The sequence below is a fragment of the Oncorhynchus gorbuscha genome, linkage group LG24 (genome assembly GCF_021184085.1).
Source record: "Oncorhynchus gorbuscha isolate QuinsamMale2020 ecotype Even-year linkage group LG24, OgorEven_v1.0, whole genome shotgun sequence".
NCBI classification, from domain to species: domain Eukaryota; kingdom Metazoa; phylum Chordata; class Actinopteri; order Salmoniformes; family Salmonidae; genus Oncorhynchus; species Oncorhynchus gorbuscha.
The window spans coordinates 40,568,262-40,587,946 of NC_060196.1; the positions used below are offsets into that span (position 1 = coordinate 40,568,262).

A 19,685-nucleotide genomic window follows, 5' to 3' on the forward strand; every position below is an offset into this window, starting at 1 on the left:
AATCAACTTTGTCTCGAAGAGAAGGAGAGAAAGAGAAAGAGACCACCGCCCACTCTCCTCTTCTCACCAGCTCTACTGGCCTGTTAACGGTCCGCAGCCGACGTGGGGGCACTTCCCCCATGATAAATCAGAGATGGCAGAAGGCGTTAGACGCACAAACGGACCGCTGCCCGCCATCGACATGGCCGCCGACACACCTTTACAACAATTAATTAGCTGTCTAACTCTCATTTATCACTATGGCAATAAGGTGAAAAAGTCAAGAGTTTATTAAAGCTCTGCTGTAATGCTGAGGGCCATAGGGGCTGGGAGTTCGGGATACTTCACATTCACACATATCATGAGAGCAGCAACATTCTTACTCCATACAGTATATCACAGTTACTGTATGTGGTAATACCACAACATGTTAGAAATAATTACATATAGAAATATACAAATAATACTAATCACATATATGTGTGTTTATGTGTGTAAAAAAATAGTAGCATAAAGGCATGTATTGTAAACAAATATGTAAACAATTAATATGCCTAGCAAGGAGTCCTTTAAGGTTCCTACACAAAAGTCAGCTTAACTCAATTTCTTCACAATACAGTAATAACAAAAGGCGTATTGCGATATAAAATCAAGAATGAATGCACAAATAAGACACAAAAAAGCATGGACTTCAATCAATCAATAAATACTGTACACACCGATCACACAACACAGCTACCAGGTGTTCATTCACACACGCTAAACGGATGGAACACACCACGTACTGCCATGTTAAAAGTACATTTACTGTAGGCTACAGTCAGATACACAGTTGGCCATAGCCTAACCCTTGGTCTGATGGTTATATATATACAGAGCCAGAGCTAAGGTTAGTAGAAGTAGGGTTACCTGGTTAGCTGTAGTATGGTAGGGTTAGCTGGTTAACTGTAGTAGGCTAGGGTTAGCTGGTTAACTGTAGTAGGCTAGGGTTAGCTGGTTAACTGTAGTAGGGTAGGGTTAGCTGGAGTAGGGTTAGCTGTAGTAGGGTAGGGTTAGCTGGTTAGCTGTAGTAGGGTAGGGCTAGCTGGAGTAGGGTTAGCTGGTTAGCTGTAGTAGGGTAGGGTAGGGCTAGCTGGAGTAGGGTAGGGTAGCTGGCTAGGTGTAGTAGGGTAGGGTTAGCTGTAGTAGGGTAGGGTTAGCTGTAGTAGGGTAGGATTAGCTGGAGTAGGGTTAGCTGGAGTAGGGTTAGCTGGTTAGCTGTAGTAGGGTAGGGTTAGCTGGAGTAGGGTTAGCTGGAGTAGGGTTAGCTGGAGTAGGGTTAGCTGGAGTAGGGTAGGGTTAGCTGGAGTAGGGTTAGCTGGAGTAGGGTTAGCTGGTTAGCTGGAGTAGGGTAGGGTTAGCTGGAGTAAGGTTAGCTGGAGTAGGGTTAGCTGGTTAGCTGGAGTAGGGTAGGGTTAGCTGGAGTAGGGTAGGGTTAGCTGGAGTAGGGTAGGGTTAGCTGGAGTAGGGTAGGGTTAGCTGGAGTAGGGTAGGATTAGCTGAAGTAGGGTTAGCTGGTTAGCTGGAGTAGGGTAGGGTTAGCTGGAGTAGGGTAGGGTTAGCTGGAGTAGGGTTAGCTGGAGTAGGGTTAGCTGGAGTAGGGTTAGCTGGAGTAGGGTTAGCTGGTTAGCTGGAGTAGGGTAGGGTTAGCTGGAGTAGGGTTAGCTGGAGTAGGGTTAGCTGGTTAGCTGGAGTAGGGTAGGGTTAGCTGGAGTAGGGTTAGCTGTAGTAGGGTAGGGTTAGCTGGAGTAGGGTAGGGTTAGCTGGAGTAGGGTTAATTGGTTAGCTGTAGTAGGGTAGGGTTAGCTGGAGTAGGGTAGGGTTAGCTGGAGTAGGGTTAATTGGTTAGCTGTAGTAGGGTAGGGTTAGCTGGAGTAGGGTTAGCTGGAGTAGGGTAAGGTTAGCTGGAGTAGGGTTAGTTGGTTAGCTGTAGTAGGGTAGGGTTACCTGGAGTAGGGTAGGGTTAGCTGGAGTAGGGTTAGTTGGTTAGCTGTAGTAGGGTAGGGTTAGCTGGAGTAGGGTTAGCTTTAGCTGGAGTAGGGTAGGGTTAGCTGGAGTATGGTAGGGTTAGCTGGAGTAGGGTTAGTTGGAGTAGGGTTAGCTGGAGTAGGGTAGGGTTAGCTGGAGTAGGGTTAGTTGGTTAGCTGTAGTAGGGTAGGGTTAGCTGGAGTAGGGTGGTTAGCTGGAGTATGGTAGGGTTAGCTGGAGTATGGTAGGGTTAGCTGGAGTAGGGTAGGATTAGCTGGAGTATCTAGTTAGCTGGAGTAGGGGTAGCTGGTTAGCTGTAGTAGGGTAGGGTTAGTTGGAGTAGGGTTGGCTTTAGTATGGTTAACTGGAATAGGATTAGCTGGAGTAGGGTTAGCTGGAGTAAGGTTAGCTGGAGTAGGGTTAGTTGGAGTAGGGTTAGCTGTAGTAGGGTAGGGTTAGTTGGAGTAGGGTTAGCTGTAGTAGGGTAGGGTTAGTTGGAGTAGGGTTAGCTGTAGTAGGGTAGGGTTAGTTGGAGTAGGGTTAGCTGTAGTAGGGTAGGGTTAGTTGGAGTAGGGTTAGCTGTAGTAGGGTTGGCTTTAGTATGGTTAACTGGAATAGGATTAGCTGGAGTAGGTTTAGCTGGAGTAAGGTTAGCTGAAAGTAGGGTTAACCTCAGTAGGGTTAGTTGCATTAGGGTTAGCTGGAGTATGGTTATCTGTAGTAGGGTTAGCTGGTTAGCTGTAGTAGGGTTGGCTTTAGTAGGGTTAACTGGAGTAGGGTTAGCTGGAGTAGGGTTAGCTGGAGTAAGGTTAGCTGAATGTAGGGTTAACTGCAGTAGGGTTAGTTGCATTAGGGTTAGCTGGAGTAGGGTTATCTGTAGTAGGGTTAGCTGGTTAGCTGTAGTAGGGTTAGCTGGTTAGCTGTAGTAGAGTTAGCTGGTTAGCTGTAGTAGGGTTAGCTAGAGGCTGTAGCTCATGGACAGTCCTCTAATTTTTTTGAGGAGGAGACGGAAGAGGATGAGAAGGATGAGGAGGGCTCGTGGGGGTGACATGACGTGGTGAGTGACCAGGTCATCCTGTACAGGCATCTCTAATCTCCACAGGAAAACTACCAAACCACCATATTTATTTCCTCAGCAGATTTTCCAGTGGACCTAAGCATTGTGAGGTTTGGCAGCTCCCAGAGCCATTGATATAGGGTCCCCAGACAGATGGGCAGAAGAGAGGAGTAGTGACATAGAGGGTCCTGGGATGGGGGAGATGAGCGGAGGAGTGACATGTGAGGGCAAACTGTGACACTTCTGTCAAGGACCCTGACAGACAGACCACATGGCAGCTGCTCAGTTGACAGCACTCACTATGGGGCACTGGGGAGACACGTGCACACACACACTTCCAATAGAACTCAGAGTTAAACTGTTATTTAAAAAATATTAAAGAGAGAGTTTTTAGGGAGACTAAAAACCTACTGTACACACACATTCACATTAGAAGTTACAATAACCATTACTACGAATGTTGCTATTTTCAATATGTTAAACCTTATCTAAGCAGCTACTTACAGTACTTCTCAAAAAACAGAAAGGAAAATCATTCTACTAAAAATCACTACTTTTCCTCTACTCTAGAAAGTTCTACTTGATGACAACACAACACTAGAAGAAGATGATGAGAGCTTAAGTTCAAGTGCATCTCCAATTAAAGGCCTTTACTGAGGAAAACACTATGTGATTGGACCACAAATGACTCGAGTCAATACAACTGATTGGATGTGGTGATAAGATGCTTAGGGAGGTCAAAGGAGTGAAGTGCCAACATAGAATGGATGAGAGAGGGAATGGGGCTGAGGAGAGAGTGAAGAGACAGGGGTAGAGAAACAGAAAAGGGAACAAGGGAGACAAAAAAGGGGAAGAGAAGAAGCACCATTGTTAGAGGAATAGAGAGGAGCAGACAGACAGGTAACCAATGAGATGCATCTAGTAATATTGTTCAGTTTCAGAATCCCTCCTTACTCTAGATAGACCTTAGTCCTTAGAGATGGACTCTTAGAGTTGGCAGTGATGATCATAAAGGGCCTGTTGTTTCTTCCAAGAACGACCAGTTCAGTAATACTGAAACTTCCAAAACTTCATTAGCTAATTTCAACAAGTATTTTAGAATTCATCAAAGTTAATTTCCATTTCTGCCTCTCTCCCTCAATTTTAATTGGACGGCCAGTAGAAGGTCCAATTTGGGTCACGAAGAAGACCGTGGTTGAAAGGTCAAAGATGGCCATCTGATCCCACACCGCCGCTGTCATTCTTCCACATAATTAAGTCCCTCTCTGCCTCTAAGCCAAAGGTCTGCTTCTCTCTCTCAACAGTCCAGCTGTGTCAAGGTGTGGGGAGGTGAGGAGAGGTGTCTGCCCCGGCTCTCACAACCTGTGCAATGCAAAGATAGAAAGAGTCAGGGCAGGCAGCACACCTCACAGCCCCCGACCTCCTTAACCTATAAAACACTGACAGAACCACACATTATTAGCTCAACCTTACATACACTAATAATACCAAATACAGCTCACATTAAAGAACCCTACGTTAAGTGGATAAATTAAGTCAATTCTAACAAATTATTAAGTGAATAAAGCATACAGTTTCTGTTGAAATGAGCCAATGACAGTGCCAGTTTGTAAGCCAAATATAACGCAATTAAGGGTGGTCTACCTCATAAATAAATACACTCTGATGAATCAGTCAGTCTACAGTGTGTAAATGCTGACTGCTGTAATTCACACACTACTGAGGGATGGTCCTGTTGAAGCAGTGGGAGACCGCTGAATCTCTGATAAGAGATCTGGGCAGATCAGACTGTTCACTACATCTTGATGAAGTGTGTAAATGTAAATATAATAATAATAAATGTAGGTGGTTGTTCAATACAGGTGTTCTACAGAGCTGCTGGCCTCAGCCCCCCTCACCAGCCCCCTCATCGTGGCCTTCTGCCTACGCAAGGCAACCAAGGCCTACTAATGAAGACTGAACATTAAATCATCAGGAGGATATGGTTCCAGACACGCACGCACACACACACACACACACACACACACGCACACACACACACACACACACACACACACACACACACACACACACACACACACACACACACACACACACACACACACACACACACACACACACACACACACACACACACACACACACACACACACACACACACCCGTTGTAGCCACCCGTTGCCTTGATGACAGCTTTCCACACTCTTGGCATTCTCTCAACCAGCTTCATGAGGAATATTTTCCAACAGTCTTGAAGGAGTTCCCACATATGCTGAGCACTTGTTGGCTGCTTTTTCACTCTGCGGTCCAATTCATCCCAAACCATCTCATTTGGGTTGAGGTTGGGTGATTGTGGAAGCCAGGTCATCTGATGCATGACTCCATTACTCTCCTTCATGGTCAAATAGCCCTTACAGAGCCTGGAGGTGTGTTTTGGGTCACTGTCCTTATGAAAAACAAATTATAGTCCCACAAACCAGATGGGATGGCTTATCGCTGCAGAATGCTGTGGTAGCCATGATGGTTAAGTGTGCCTTGGATTCTAAATAAATCCTAGACAGTGTCACCAGCAAAGCACCCCCACACAGTCACACCTCATCCTCCATGCTTCACAGTGGGAACCACACAACCACACAACCACACATTCACCTACTCTACATCTCTCAAAGACACAGCCTCATCAGACCAAAGGACAGATTTCCACTGGTCTACTGTCCATTGCTCATGTTTCTTGTCCCAAATAAGTCTCTTCTTCTTATTGGTGTCCTTTAGTAGTGGTTTCTTTGTAGCAATTCGACCATGAAGGCCTGATTCACACAGTCTCCTCTGAACAGTTGATGTTGAGATGTGTCTGTTACTTGAACTCTGTGAAGCATTTATTTGGGCTGCAATCTGAGGTGCAGTTAACTCTAATGAACTTATCTTCTGCAGCAGAGGTAACTCTGGGTCTTCCTTTCCTGTGGCGGTCCTCATGAGAGACAGTTTCATGATAGAGCTTGATGGTTTTTGCGACTGCACTTGAAGAAACTCTTGAAATGTTACGTATTGACTCACCTTCATGATGATGGACTGTCGTTTCTCTTTGCTTATTTGAGCTGTTCTTCCCATAATATGGACTTGGTCTTTTACCAAATATCTTCTGTATACCACACCTACCTTGTCACAACACAACTGATTGGCTCAAACGCATTAAGAAGGAAAGACATTCCACAAATTAACTTTTAACAAGGCACACCTGTTCATTTAAATGCATTCCATGCGACTACCTCATGAAACTGGTTGAGAGAACGCCAAGAGTGTGCAAAGCTGTCATCAAAGCAAAGGGTGGCTACTTTATTTAACACTTTTTTTTGGTTACTACATGATTCCATATGTGTTATTTCATAGTTTTGATGTCTTCACTATTATTACACAATGTAGAAAATAGTAAAAATAAAGAAAAAACCTTGAATGAGTAGGTGTGTCCAAACGTTTGACTGGTACACACAAACACACGCAGTGACCCACCTGACGAGGTTCTCGTTGTCCCCAGGTCCTTTGCAGGATGTACAGTCGGTCCTAGTGTCGTCTGCTTTAGGTGTCTTCTTTTGCATCGCAGACTGGCGCTGATGCCACTCCCGTAGAGCCGGTTCCTATGGAAACCCACAGGCTGATTAGACCCGACACTGCCGTGTGTGTGTGTGTGTGTGGTAATGGCTGGGAAGAATCAGTACTATGCAGGCTAACAGAGTGAATAGAGTAGTCCCGTAAGTAACACAGGGGATGTGTATAGTATTAGTTCTGAGTGTGTTAGGGAGGTTAGGAGATGTAGGAATGTTTAGTAACACATTTAGACCAATTACATACCTGCACCTCAAACTTTTCTTCTTCACAGACGGACACCCTCTTCCTCTTCTGTCCTCTGGTTCTCTGTGGAATACAGAACAGCATGTTCGGTTCATTTCGGACCCTTTTAACGAAGCTAGATTTTTGTGCTAATTGATTGATCTGTGTGAATTGATGAGAGATAATTGACCTGAGCTCTGGTCAGTCTCATGATCATTGTGAAAGGTTATCAGCTAGCCATGCAAGGCACAAGGTCACAACAAGGTCGCAATATTTCTCTACTTTGAGTTGTTGCGTGGTCAGGCAAATCTTTAGTTTTTGGTATTTTGTCTGTGAGAATCTGTCAAAATAATAATTTGACTTAATTAGAGATATGCTCCACAAGCTATTAGCAGCATCAGAAAAATCAAACTTTATTTGTAGCTTCGCTGTTCTGGAAAAGATTCTGGAGGCCGTGGAAGTTTGTTTATGATGCAGTCTGCTCCCTCAGCTGATTCATCAGATTGTCAAACAAAGAAAACACACTGTGGTCTCTGCCTTTTGCTACAATACAACAGAAAGCATAAACTGTTTCCAAATACATGTTTTGTGTGTTTGTCCTGTATTTAATCCTCTATTGCCCAGTGAGGCTGGTGTTTTGTTTTACCTCTGGACATACAAGACAAGAGAGCCACACAGTGCTGTCTGTGGACTAGGTTCTATTCAACTGCACGAGAGAGAGTGAGAAAGAGAGGGGTGGGATAGACAGAGCGATAGAGAGAGAGAGAAGGGAGAGAAAGAGCTGTGGCGATATGGCTGCTCCCTCCCTCACTCCCTTTCTCCCTCCACCTCTTCATGGAACCCACTTATCTACAGCCACCATACCCTGATCCTCCTCCGATATACCACCCCAGCCCTGCTCCCCCCCCGCCTCCCTATTCTCCCTCCCAGTCTCAGCTCCCCGAAAAAACACAACAGATATTCATCAGAGAAGAGGGGAGAAAAACACTCTCCAGTCCTCTTCCATTTTATTTCCCCCCAGTCTTTTGTTTTTAGACTGTCAATAACCAACCCCCTCCACACCTGGAAGGAGAAAGCCTGAGGAACACTTATTCTCTGTGGCCACTCACTGCCTGGCAAGAGTCAAAGAATAGCCCAGCGTCTGTCTGGTTGGCCGGCATCTTAGATAACATCCAAAAACACCCTGCTATTCCTTAATACAAAAAAAGTATATAAAAAATAAATAACAAACAACCATAGACGTCTTCTACTCCTTCTGGAGGTTTTCGCTCTCTGTATGTTCTGTCAGAGAGGGATGGAGAAAGGCAGGAGGGAGAGAGGGGAGTGGGAGGAGGTGGTGAAGGGAGGATGGAGAGAGGAAGGTGGTGTAGAGGGAGGTGGTGTAGAGTGCTGTGGCGGTGAGTCTGGGTTAATGAGTTTTTCTGTTAGCGCGTCTAAAGCAGAGTGCCCAGAAGTACGCTGGCCTGAGGACCCTGCTGCTGGAAGTACTCAGGGATTAAGCTTTTTCTGATTTCCTCTCGCCGCGTCCGCTCCAGTCGAGGAGCTTCAATGCTGCATTTATCTTCAAATGCGAGGGCAGCTGCTGAAAGGGCCCTGCTTTGCATTTTTAATGCTTTTACCAGGGCACCCTAGCGCTGGCACCGCTCTAAAGCCCTGTTTCAATTTATCAGGGCTGGCTAATCGACCTCCCGCTGGCCCCTGCATGGGGACGAGTGTTGGAGTGTGTGTATGTGTGTGCGGGGCCACAGGGGTAAGATGGCCCACTGCCACTCTGTGGTGCAGCTCAGCCTCCTCTGGCCCTTGTTCAGGACCTGCTGACTGAGTACACTGCCTACTGCAGGGTAGTGCCCTCTTCTAACTCAACATGTGCCCTCAAGGTCACAGAGTGTGGAGGATATCTGTTAGACATCCTACACACCGCCTGACAGCTATACTCCATAACGCATCACTACTTTCAACACTCATTGAATGATTGAACATCTCAGAACCATCGGTTCCCGGACCCAAACTGTAACTAATTTTCAAGGAAGATTGGTATTTGCTTCTTCTAGTAGAATCTACTGCCAAGATGTCTAATTATTATCTCGAAAAAGAATAATTGCAGAGCAAAACCATCCTGCATTTTCAAGGCTTGGTTGTCATTGCTTCTTCTTCTAGAATCGTCTGTGTGACAGTGTGTGTAATGGGGTGGTGATTAAACATGGCCCTGCTGCAACACCCCTCCATGATTACACAGGAACATCCTGTATGGACATATGCCATTAGTCTAGTGAGAATGATGATGAGAATGAAGTTACTACATCTAGTTACCGCTGGGTCCTCCGCTCCGTTAACTTCTCTAATCCTGCATGGTGCTGTGACATGATTCATGGCTGTTAAAGATGCAATGATGTACTTAATTAAAAGATTGATTCAGCTCAGTCGTACAAACTGCCCCCAGTTTTAATTTCCTCACCTGAACAGAGACCTTGATTAGGTATGCTGTGTGTGTGTGTTTGCAAACTTTACCTTATATCTTATTTATTTTTAACCTTAGTCTGCATTGCACTGAACTCCGCATTGGATGTGTTGATCTTTCCCTGGCCAATCATAGATGACCTTAATGGAGTCAACCACTATAGAAACCAAACAGTGCAATAAACTCATACTCTGGGCCCTGTGTAAGGTGGTGCCACCCGCTCACCCGTCGCAGGCAGGCAGAAGAGGCTTAGAAGGGAGCGAGGAAGAAAGAGAGGGAGGGAGCTAGTGGAAGGAGGGAGGGCTGAAGTGAAGGAGCCAAGTAGCTGCGGTTCTAGCATTTAGCAGTTAGCATTTCTAATGACACGCGCTCCATCTGCCAAGTGGTGGCAGAGGAGCCAAGTAGCTGTGGTTCTAGCATTTAGCAGTTAGCATTTCTAATGACACGCGCTCCATCTGCCAAGTGGTGGCAGAGGAGCCAAGTAGCTGTGGTTCTAGCATTTAGCAGTTAGCATTTCTAATGACACGCGCTCCATCTGCCAAGTGGTGGCAGAGGAGCCAAGTAGCTGTGGTTCTAGCATTTAGCAGTTAGCATTTCTAATGACACACGCTCCATCTGCCAAGTGGTGGCAGAGGAGCCAAGTAGCTGTGGTTCTAGCATTTAGCAGTTAGCATTTCTAATGATACGCGCTCCATCTGCCAAGTGGTGGCAGAGGAGCCAAGTAGCTGTGGTTCTAGCATTTAGCAGTTAGCATTTCTAATGACACGCGCTCCATCTGCCAAGTGGTGGCAGAGGAGCCAAGTAGCTGTGGTTCTAGTATTTAGCCGTTAGCATTTCTAATGACACGCGCTCCATCTGCCAAGTGGTGGCAGAGGAGCCAAGGGCAACAGATGGAATTGTTTTCACAATCTGTTTAAATATGTTGTTGATTTTTCTTCCTCCTTTAAAAAAAACATACAACCCGGATCCATCATTCGTTCGCTCGTGTCAGGAACAACAAGGAGATGTTTGATTCCCCCCTTTGTTAATATTCCAACTTCCTTTTACATGATTGTAGATTGGGAATAGTTCCGTCCATTTGGATCAGTTTGAATCTGTTGGCGGACCTGAAACAATGAGCCAGCGGGGGGGGGGTGTTTGGGGATGAACACCAGAGGAAGTGTGTGTTTGCATCCACCAGCTCTAGTTTACTGGCATGTCCACTAGCAATCCTGTTTAGTACAGCAGCGTTACCTATGTGTGCTGAATGGCCAGCCAGTAGCCTGCGAGTCTGGCCTGTTGTGATCTATATCTGTTGGGCTCTATTAGTCTGGCCTGGGCTATCTGTTGGCTCTATTAGTCTGACCTGGGCTATCTGTTGGGCTCTATTAGTCAGGCCTGGGCTATCTGTTGGCTCTATTAGTCTGGCCTGGGCTATCTGTTGGGCTCTGTTGGTCTGAACTGGTATATCTATCTGTTGGGCTCTATTAGTCTGGCCTGGGCTATCTATCTGTTGGGCTCTATTAGTCTGGCCTGGGCTATCTATCTGTTGGGCTCTATTAGTCTGGCCTGGGCTATCTATCTGTTGGGCTCTATTAGTCTGACCTGGGCTATCTATCTGTTGGGCTCTATTAGTCTGACCTGGGCTATCTATCTGTTGGGCTCTATTAGTCTGGCCTGGGCTATCTGTTGGCTCTATTAGTCTGGCCTGGGCTATCTATCTGTTGGGCTCTATTAGTCTGGCCTGGGCTATCTATCTGTTTGGCTCTGTTAGTCTGGCCTGGGCTATCTGTTTGGCTCTGTTAGTCTGGCCTGGGCTATCTATCTGTTGGGCTCTGTTAGTCTGGCCCGGGCTATCTGTTGGGCTCTATTAGTCTGACAAATCTGTTGGGTTCAGTTAGTCAGGCCTGGTATATCTGTTGGGCTCTGTTAATCTGGCCTGATATACACATCCTATGATGGAGTACATTTAACCCCAGGTATAGGTTAACAGATTACTGTCTGTTTCTCCAAATCAGGATTATATAGTAGATGGCTACCCCAGAAATATCAACCCAATCAACCCCTAAACTAGCAAAGTGGAGGCATTTAAAACCCAGGATTAATGCCTTTATCTACTTCCCGAGTCAGATGACCTTCTGGATACAATGTGTATGTCTCTGTGTCCAGTCTGAAGGAAGTTAGAGGTCATTTCACAAACAAATGCTAACTAGCATTAGCACAATGACTGAAAGTATATGGGTATCTACTAGCATGCTATTAGCAATTATATGGGCTTGTGTAAACAAAATAGTATTTTTTTATAATAATACAGTGCCTTCAGAAAGTATTCACACCCCTTGACTTTGTCCACATTTTGTTGTGTTACAGCCCAAATTTAATGGATTACATTTTGATTTTGTGTCACTAATCTACACACAACACCCCATAATGTCAAAGTGGAATTATGTTTTTATAATTTTTTACAAATTCATTAAAAAAAGTAAAGCTGAAATGTCTTAAGTAAATAAATATTCAAACCCTTTGTTATGACAAGCCTAATGAACTTCAGGAGTAGAAATGTGCTTAACAAATAACATAATAAGTTGCATGGGGTATTTGTGAGCAATAACAGTGTTTAACATGATTACTTAATGACTACCCCATCTCTGTACCGCGCAAATACAAATGTAAGGTCCTTCTGTCGAGCAGTGAACTTCAAGCACAGATCCAATGACAAAGACCAGGGAGGTTTTACATGCCTCACAAAGAACATGGGGAAAAAAGAAACTAATAAAAAAGCAGACATTGAATACCTGGTTCAGTCTGCTTTCCAATAGACACTGGGAGACAAATCCACCATTCAGCAGGACAATAACCTAAAACGCAAGGCCAAATATACACTGGAGTTACTTACCAAAACGACATTGAATGTTTCCTAGTGGCTTATTTACAGTTTTGACTTAAATTGGCTTGAAAATATATGGCAAGAATAGAAAATGTCTAGCAATGAGCAACAACCAACTTGACAGAGCTTGAAGAATTAAAAGAATATTCTACCATCTAGGTTTGCACAGCTCTTAGAGACACACCCAGAAAGACTCACAGCTGTAATCGCTGCCAAAGATGATTCTAACATGTATTGACCCAGGGGGTTGAATACTTATCTAATCAAACTATATTAGTGTTTTATTTTCCATTAATAATTCAGAAAAAATAAAACAGTATTTGACAGAGTATTTTCTCTCGATCGTTGACAAAAAATGACAATTAAATCTATTTTAATTACACTTTGTAACAACAAAATGTGTAAAAAGTGAAGGGGTGTGAATACTTCCTTAAGGCACTGTAAATAATAATATATATATTTTTTAAAGTGTGTATTATTTCACACCGTGCCCCTCACATCTCGTTTCTTGGGCTCTGGGGACATCTCCTGAGGGATGAATTTGATTGGTCCTTTAATCTGTCTCCGAGACCTTTTGGTGCCGTCGGGCTGGGTCTCCATGGCAATGTCGGCATCATCGCTACTGGCCTGGTCACACTCTGAACATTGCCTGAGGAGATGGAGGGAGGTAGAGAGATAGGAGGGAGGGAGAGATAAAAAAGAAAGGGAGTAAGAAATAGATGTTTCAGGGCCCAGAAACTGTTCTCTCCTCTATGCAGGGGTATTGATTTTACTATCTGTGAACATCTTATGCATGGAAAATAGGTTTGGGAAGCCTTTCTCTCTGATTACTATCCATGTCTGAACAACAGGACCTATATGCTGCTAATTATTTTGGGGAGAAAAAAAACAAACACTGACACTAAGACTTTGTTCTGTAATGTCTGTGTTGAAATGTACGAAAAAAATACTGGTTTCCCAAAGCACTGAAATCTGAGCCTCGAGGTCTGACACTGGATTTGAGGAAAGGGGTTTCTGCTGACCCAGGCAAAGCGTAAGACTGTGACATGGGTTTCTATCAGTATTATAAGTTAGACAAAGTTAATACCAGTCTTAAAAGGTTAATATCAGTATTATAAGTGAAGACAAAGTGAACTTGTGGATCCTGTATGTGTTTCTGATTCTGACTGAGAAACCCTGTCTGCACCTTCCTTTCTGCCGTGCAGATCCTGACAATAAGGTAGGCTATGACTTGGCCTCAACTCCACACAATTTCATCCATCCAAATGCTTTCTAATTTCCGCCCGCTGGAGCAGAACGCCACCACCCTCTCTTTTTCATGGTTAAATGAATTACTCCCAATCACAGACATGAGGAACGTGCAGGTTGAGGTGCCACAGAAACAAACAATACACACACGTCTAAGACGTGCATGCGCGCGCGCGCACACACACACACACACACACACACACACACACACACACACACACACACACACACACACACACACACACACACACACACACACACACACACACACACACACACACACACACACACACACACACACACACACACACATATATATGCAAACGCATGTACACACACTACAATCCCCCATCATCCTTCACTTCGGAAGTAAAAAGATTAGACTAGCTGCTCTATGGAGATAACTGACTGTGGAAGTATCTCACTAAGCGACAGAGATGGAATACTATTGAAACTATTGAGACAGATACACAAAAGAGCTCCTCTATCTATCTATCCAGATAAGGACATCTAGCTCTGTGTGAAGTGGGACATTTCCACCATCTCTGCATTCTCTATCTGATAAATCTACTGCCACTGAGTAAGCTGAAATGTCACACTAAATATAAATAAATAAATGGTGGACATTAATGCATCTCCTACTACAAGTTATTATACAACGGGTTGTTTGGATCCTGATTGGTTGATATATGGGAGTTGTGGGACAACCTTCGCAAAATACCATGACGTGTTAATCTCATCAATCCACTGTCCCGCAGCCCAGGCAGGAAATTCCTAAACTTCATCTCCCTCGGGGAAGAAAGCATCTACACATTATTTTCCCATGCTACTAATTGGTTTGCAACAGTTGGGGAAACTAAGAATTCACCATGGAAACCGTAAACACACAGAATTCCATTAATTCATTAACAAACGCAGAGCGGCCTGTGTCGGCCTATCTGATATATTCAAGCTCTTGTCTCTCATCATCATTGAATCTCTGCTCGCTAGCTACATGCCAATGATTTGTTTAGCGTAGCATCATCGGATGAACAGAATGCAAAAGTTATCCAATGCGGGCCTGGAGGCATGGGAAATAATGGCTGTGAGTGGCCATCGATGTGAGAGCTCACTCAAGAGTTATTGGCAGCCTCTACCATGGAGAACAGAAAGTGCTGGAGTGCCATTTTCGCTGGCCAAAGAAGAGGCAAGCGAGCACTGGCTGTCACCAACCAGCGCCAGGTCCACGGACAGTCCTTCCATCAAAGTCACTATTAACATCACCAACTGGCTTGGTTAGTTGGGACTCACCAACCATGATAGTTGTTGCCTACGTAGGACTATTGGATATTTTTAAAATCATTATTTATCGAAGTTCTTGTGTCATCATCATTGAATCTCTGCTAGCTAGCTACAAGCCAATGATTTGTTTAGCGTAGTCACGTCAAATGAATAGAATGATTAGAACCAATGACTGGGTCAAACATGAGAGAAGATCTAACGACCAGCCCGCTTCGGTAGCAACTTCAGAATGCAAAAACAAATGTATTCGTTAAAATCATTTTTTTAATGAAAACATTTCATTAATATCTGTATAAATATGTTGACAAGTGTTTTATAAAAGCAATAAGGGCCCTCTAACCGGGAGATGATTGTGTGATAACTCCCTCCTAAGGGCTGTTCACAGCTCTTGGCTTCACCTCGGTCCTAAGAACTGCCCTAAATCGGGAATTATCACACAATAATCCCCGGGTTCTCATGCCTTATTGCTTAAATGACATGTTTTTATACAACAATGGTAAAACAATGTCATACCAGATTTACAGTGCAGAATGTAATTGCGATGGGTTGTGTGTTTGTGCTATGGACAGCACTTGATCCAACTTTGGCAACTCTTGTACCACCGAGTCCTCTAGCACCCATTCACATGTTCTCTCTCTCTCTTCCCCATCTCCCCCCCTCTTCTTCTTCCCCATCTACCTCCCCCTCTCTTTCTTCCCCATCCAATTCCCCCAGTCGCTCTCTTTCTTCCCCATCCACTTCCCCCAGGCCCTCTCTTTCTTCCCCATCCACTTCTCCCAGTCCCTCTCTTTCTTCCCCATCCACTTCTCCCAGTCCCTCTCTTTCTTCCCCATCCACTTCTCCCAGTCCCTCTCTTTCTTCCCCATCCACTTCCCCCAGTCCCTCTCTTTCTTCCCCATCAACTTCCCCCAGTCCCTCTCTTTCTTCCCCATCCACTTCTCCCAGTCCCTCTCTTTCTTCCCCATCCACTTCTCCCAGTCCCTCTCTTTCTTCCCCATCCACTTCTCCCAGTCCCTCTCTTTCTTCCCCATCCACTTCCCCCAGTCCCTCTCTTTCTTCCCCATCCACTTCTCCCAGTCCCTCTCTTTCTTCCCCATCCACTTCTCCCAGTCCCTCTCTTTCTTCCCCATCCACTTCCCCCAGTCCCTCTCTTTCTTCCCCATCCACTTCTCCCAGTCCCCTCTCTTTCTTCCCCATCCACTTCCCCCAGTCCCTCTCTTTCTTCCCCATCCACTTCCCCCAGTCCCTCTCTTTCTTCCCCATCCACTTCTCCCAGTCCCTCTCTTTCTTCCCCATCCACTTCTCCCAGTCCCTCTCTTTCTTCCCCATCCACTTCTCCCAGTCCCTCTCTTTCTTCCCCATCCACTTCCCCCAGTCCCTCTCTTTCTTCCCCATCCACTTCCCCCAGTTCCTCTCTTTCTTCCCCATCCACTTCTCCCAGTCCCTCTCTTTCTTCCCCATCCACTTCCCCCAGTCGCTCTCTTTCTTCCCCATCCACTTCCCCCAGTCCCTCTCTTTCTTCCCCATCCACTTCTCCCAGTCCCTCTCTTTCTTCCCCATCCACTTCCCCCAGTCCCTCTCTTTCTTCCCCATCCACTTCCCCTGTCCCTCTCTTTCTTCCCCATCCACTTCCCCCAGTCCCTCTCTTTCTTCCCCATCCACTTCCCCCAGTCCCTCTCTTCTTTCTTCCCCATCCACTTCCCCCAGTCCCTCTCTTTCTTCCCCATCCACTTCCCCCAGTCCCTCTCTTTCTTCCCCATCCACTTCCCCCAGTCCTTCTCTTTCTTCCCCATCCACTTCCCCCAGTCCTTCTCTTTCTTCCCCATCCACTTCCCCCAGTCCCTCTCTTTCTTCCCCATCCACTTCCCCCAGTCCCTCTCTTTCTTCCCCATCCACTTCCCCCAGTCCCTCTCTTTCTTCCCCATCCACTTCCCCCAGTCCCTCTCTTTCTTCCCCATCCACTTCCCCCAGTCCCTCTCTTTCTTCCCCATCCACTTCCCCCAGTCCTTCTCTTTCTTCCCCATCCACTTCCCCCAGTCCCTCTCTTTCTTCCCCATCCACTTCCCCCAGTCCCTCTCTTTCTTCCCCATCCACTTCCCCCAGTCCCTCTCTTTCTTCCCCATCTACCTCCCTCAGTCTCTCCCTCCCTCACCAGTAGCTGTTCTTGGTCTTCTTGGGCATGCGTGTCAGCGGAGGCTCCAGACAGCCCAGATGGTAGTAGAGCTTGCAGGTGTCACACAGGAGCAGGAGATGCTGGTCCTGGTTTTTCTTACAGATCCCACAGCTAAATAGGAACACACACACATACAGTACCAGTCAAAAGTGTTCATTTTTATTTATTTAAAAAATATATATTTTAGATTCTTCAAAGTAACCATCCTTTGCCTTGATGACAGTTTTGCACACTCTTGGCATTCTCTCAACCAGCTTCATGAGGTGGAATGTATTTCAATTAACAGGTGTGCCTTGTTAAAAGTTAATTTGTGGAATTTCTTTCCTTCTTAATGTGTTTGAGTCAATCAGGTGTGGTATACAGAAGATAGCCCTATTTGGTAAAATACCAAGTCCATATTATGGCAAGAACAGCTCAAATAAGCAAAGAGAAACGACAGTGTTTGTAATGCCTGTTGTTTGAATGTTTGTTTGTTTACCTGTAGAGGACAGCTGGTAGGCTGGAGGACTTCCCAGGAGCTCCTCCCTCCTTCTTGCTGGGCTTCCTCTCTTTAGGGGCTTTCAGGACCGACGGGGAGTTCAGTTTCTGTCACGGAGAGAGACACGTCACATCAGAGAGAAGCAGTGAAGGACAGAGAGGTCAAAGGTGTCCACAGAGAGGAAGGAGTGGGATGGAGGAGAGAGAGCGAGAGAGAACCTATTGTTGGTCGACAGACAGACAGACAGACAGACAGACAGACAGACAGACAGACAGACAGACAGACAGACAGACAGACAGACAGACAGACAGACAGACAGACAGACAGACAGACAGACAGACAGACAGACATATATGTATGTATGTCGGATGTGGGTCTATTTCTCCCCAGCATCTCGTTGGCTGCATGGTGGCTACTGTCTGTCGCAGGTTAATTAGAAAACGGATCTGCTAGGGAGCTACTGGGGAACTGGTGGGCCACTAAACAGACAGGCTGTTCTAATCTGAGCACGCTCAGTACGCCGCCGCCCACGGCTCCCAGGGACCGGTCCTATAGGGGGACCTAAGAGAGACGGGCCAGGGCCACAGGACCCCAGGGTGTGTGTGTGTTTGTCTGGAGTGTGTTATCTACTAATTGTGGACCACAGTCTCCTGGTGCAATAGCTCAGTGAGTAAAAAATCGCTCCACTACTGATAGAGGGAAGTCCCCTGTCAGTTAGAGTTAATATCAAAGAGATGTGTGTGTATGTGTGTGAAGGTATCTGCTAAAATAAGAATTGGAGACAGGGAGTGAGAAGCAGCACAAGCCTCAGGCCATCTGTCTGGTTCATACTGGGAGTCAGACAGGCTCACACACACACACACACTAACACAGCCTAAACACACACACAGCACACACACAAACGGCACCCTGGGAAGGGTCAGCTGATTGACACGCCTTCAAGGAAGAGTCTCGGTGTGCGACACACACGGGCACAGCATTTCAAATGGGATGCTTTACCTCCGTGCCAAACGGAACACTGTCTGGCAATGTTATGAAGTATCTCAATGGTTAAAAAGCTGTGACCGAGGTGTTTTAAGTTTCACAATGTCTTCACTTTTAGAGAGTACCTCTCTCTCCCTGAGGCGTCCCCCACAACGGCAACACTGAGTCAGTGTCTGGGATGAGGGCTGCGGACAGCAGTCATTTCTGGTAATGTAAGGGATGGGACGGGCGGAATCAGGGGAAATAGGAAATGAAAAGGGATCAGATAGATGACAAAGCAACTCGGGGACGTGACTGATGTAGCCACTTAAACCTTTCTACGTTTCTAATTATGGGATGTATGGTGGTCGTTGCAGATTCACGTCGTTCGTTCAGTCGTTCTTTCCTTCCAATCTTTCTTTCTTCACATCCTCTAGCTATATCGCTCCATCCATTTATCTGTAAGGCAGCCCCCATCGCACCCCTATCGCAAGCCACACTTTTAATCAAGCATCATGCATTCAGTTAGCTGTTTACGTAGATTTCTAAAGGGCTGATTACATATGCAGTCTACGGCAACTGTATGATTGTCTTATCTAGGACTAACCCCTAACCTTAGAGAGACTGGGTGTAACCAGAGGGGTGTCTGTGTACAGCTATAGCATCCTGTCAGAACACCAGCTCTCTGCAGGCCTCTCCGCCTCAGTTCTCATTCTCACCTAAACACAGCACAACACACACCTCACACACACACACCTCGCACAGATACACACACACCTCGCACAGACACCTTACACACACACACCTCACACAAACCTTGTCGTTTCCATAGTGTCATGTGAGAGAGGCTGTCTGAGACTGCGTCAGTGTCAGTACATTACCCTGCTGTCTCCTCTCTCACAGCACAGAGCCTGTCTGGTTATTCATCTCTTCAGTGTCAGTACATTACCCTGCTGTCTCCTCTCTCACAGCACAGAGCCTGTCTGGTTATTCATCTCATCAGTGTCAGTACATTACCCTGCTGTCTCCTCTCTCACAGCACAGAGCCTGTCTGGTTATTCATCTCTTCAGTGTCAGTACATTACCCTGCTGTCTCCTCTCTCACAGCACAGAGCCTGTCTGGTTATTCATCTCTTCAGTGTCAGTACATTACCCTGCTGTCTCCTCTCTCACAGCACAGAGCCTGTCTGGTTATTCATCTCTTCAGTGTCAGTACATTACCCTGCTGTCTCCTCTCTCACAGCACAGAGCCTGTCTGGTTATTCATCTCATCAGTGTCAGTACATTACCCTGCTGTCTCCTCTCTCATAGTACAGAGCCTGTCTGGTTATTCATCTCATCAGTGTCAGTA

At 45.8% G+C, this 19,685-nt stretch overlaps 1 protein-coding gene across 6 annotated transcripts in view; it reads right to left on the reverse strand.

The window, feature by feature from the left end:
* The window catches only part of LOC124012546 (PHD finger protein 14-like), a 166,807-nt gene that overhangs the window by 66,141 nt on the left and 80,981 nt on the right, over window positions 1-19,685 (reverse strand). For 2 of the 6 annotated variants that reach the window (XM_046326294.1, XM_046326293.1), the window contains exons 14-19: window positions 17,372-17,478; window positions 16,873-17,004; window positions 12,690-12,840; window positions 12,100-12,162; window positions 6,889-6,951; window positions 6,550-6,674 (exon numbers count right to left, since the gene is read on the reverse strand). In XM_046326294.1, the coding sequence (XP_046182250.1) occupies window positions 6,550-6,674; window positions 6,889-6,951; window positions 12,100-12,162; window positions 12,690-12,840; window positions 16,873-17,004; window positions 17,372-17,478 (641 nt within the window). Of the gene's footprint in view, window positions 1-251; window positions 4,406-6,549; window positions 6,675-6,888; window positions 6,952-12,099; window positions 12,163-12,689; window positions 12,841-16,872; window positions 17,005-17,371; window positions 17,479-19,685 lie in introns of those variants that run through there. The other 4 variants (XM_046326296.1, XM_046326297.1, XR_006834737.1 and 1 more) reach the window with 4 other exon arrangements.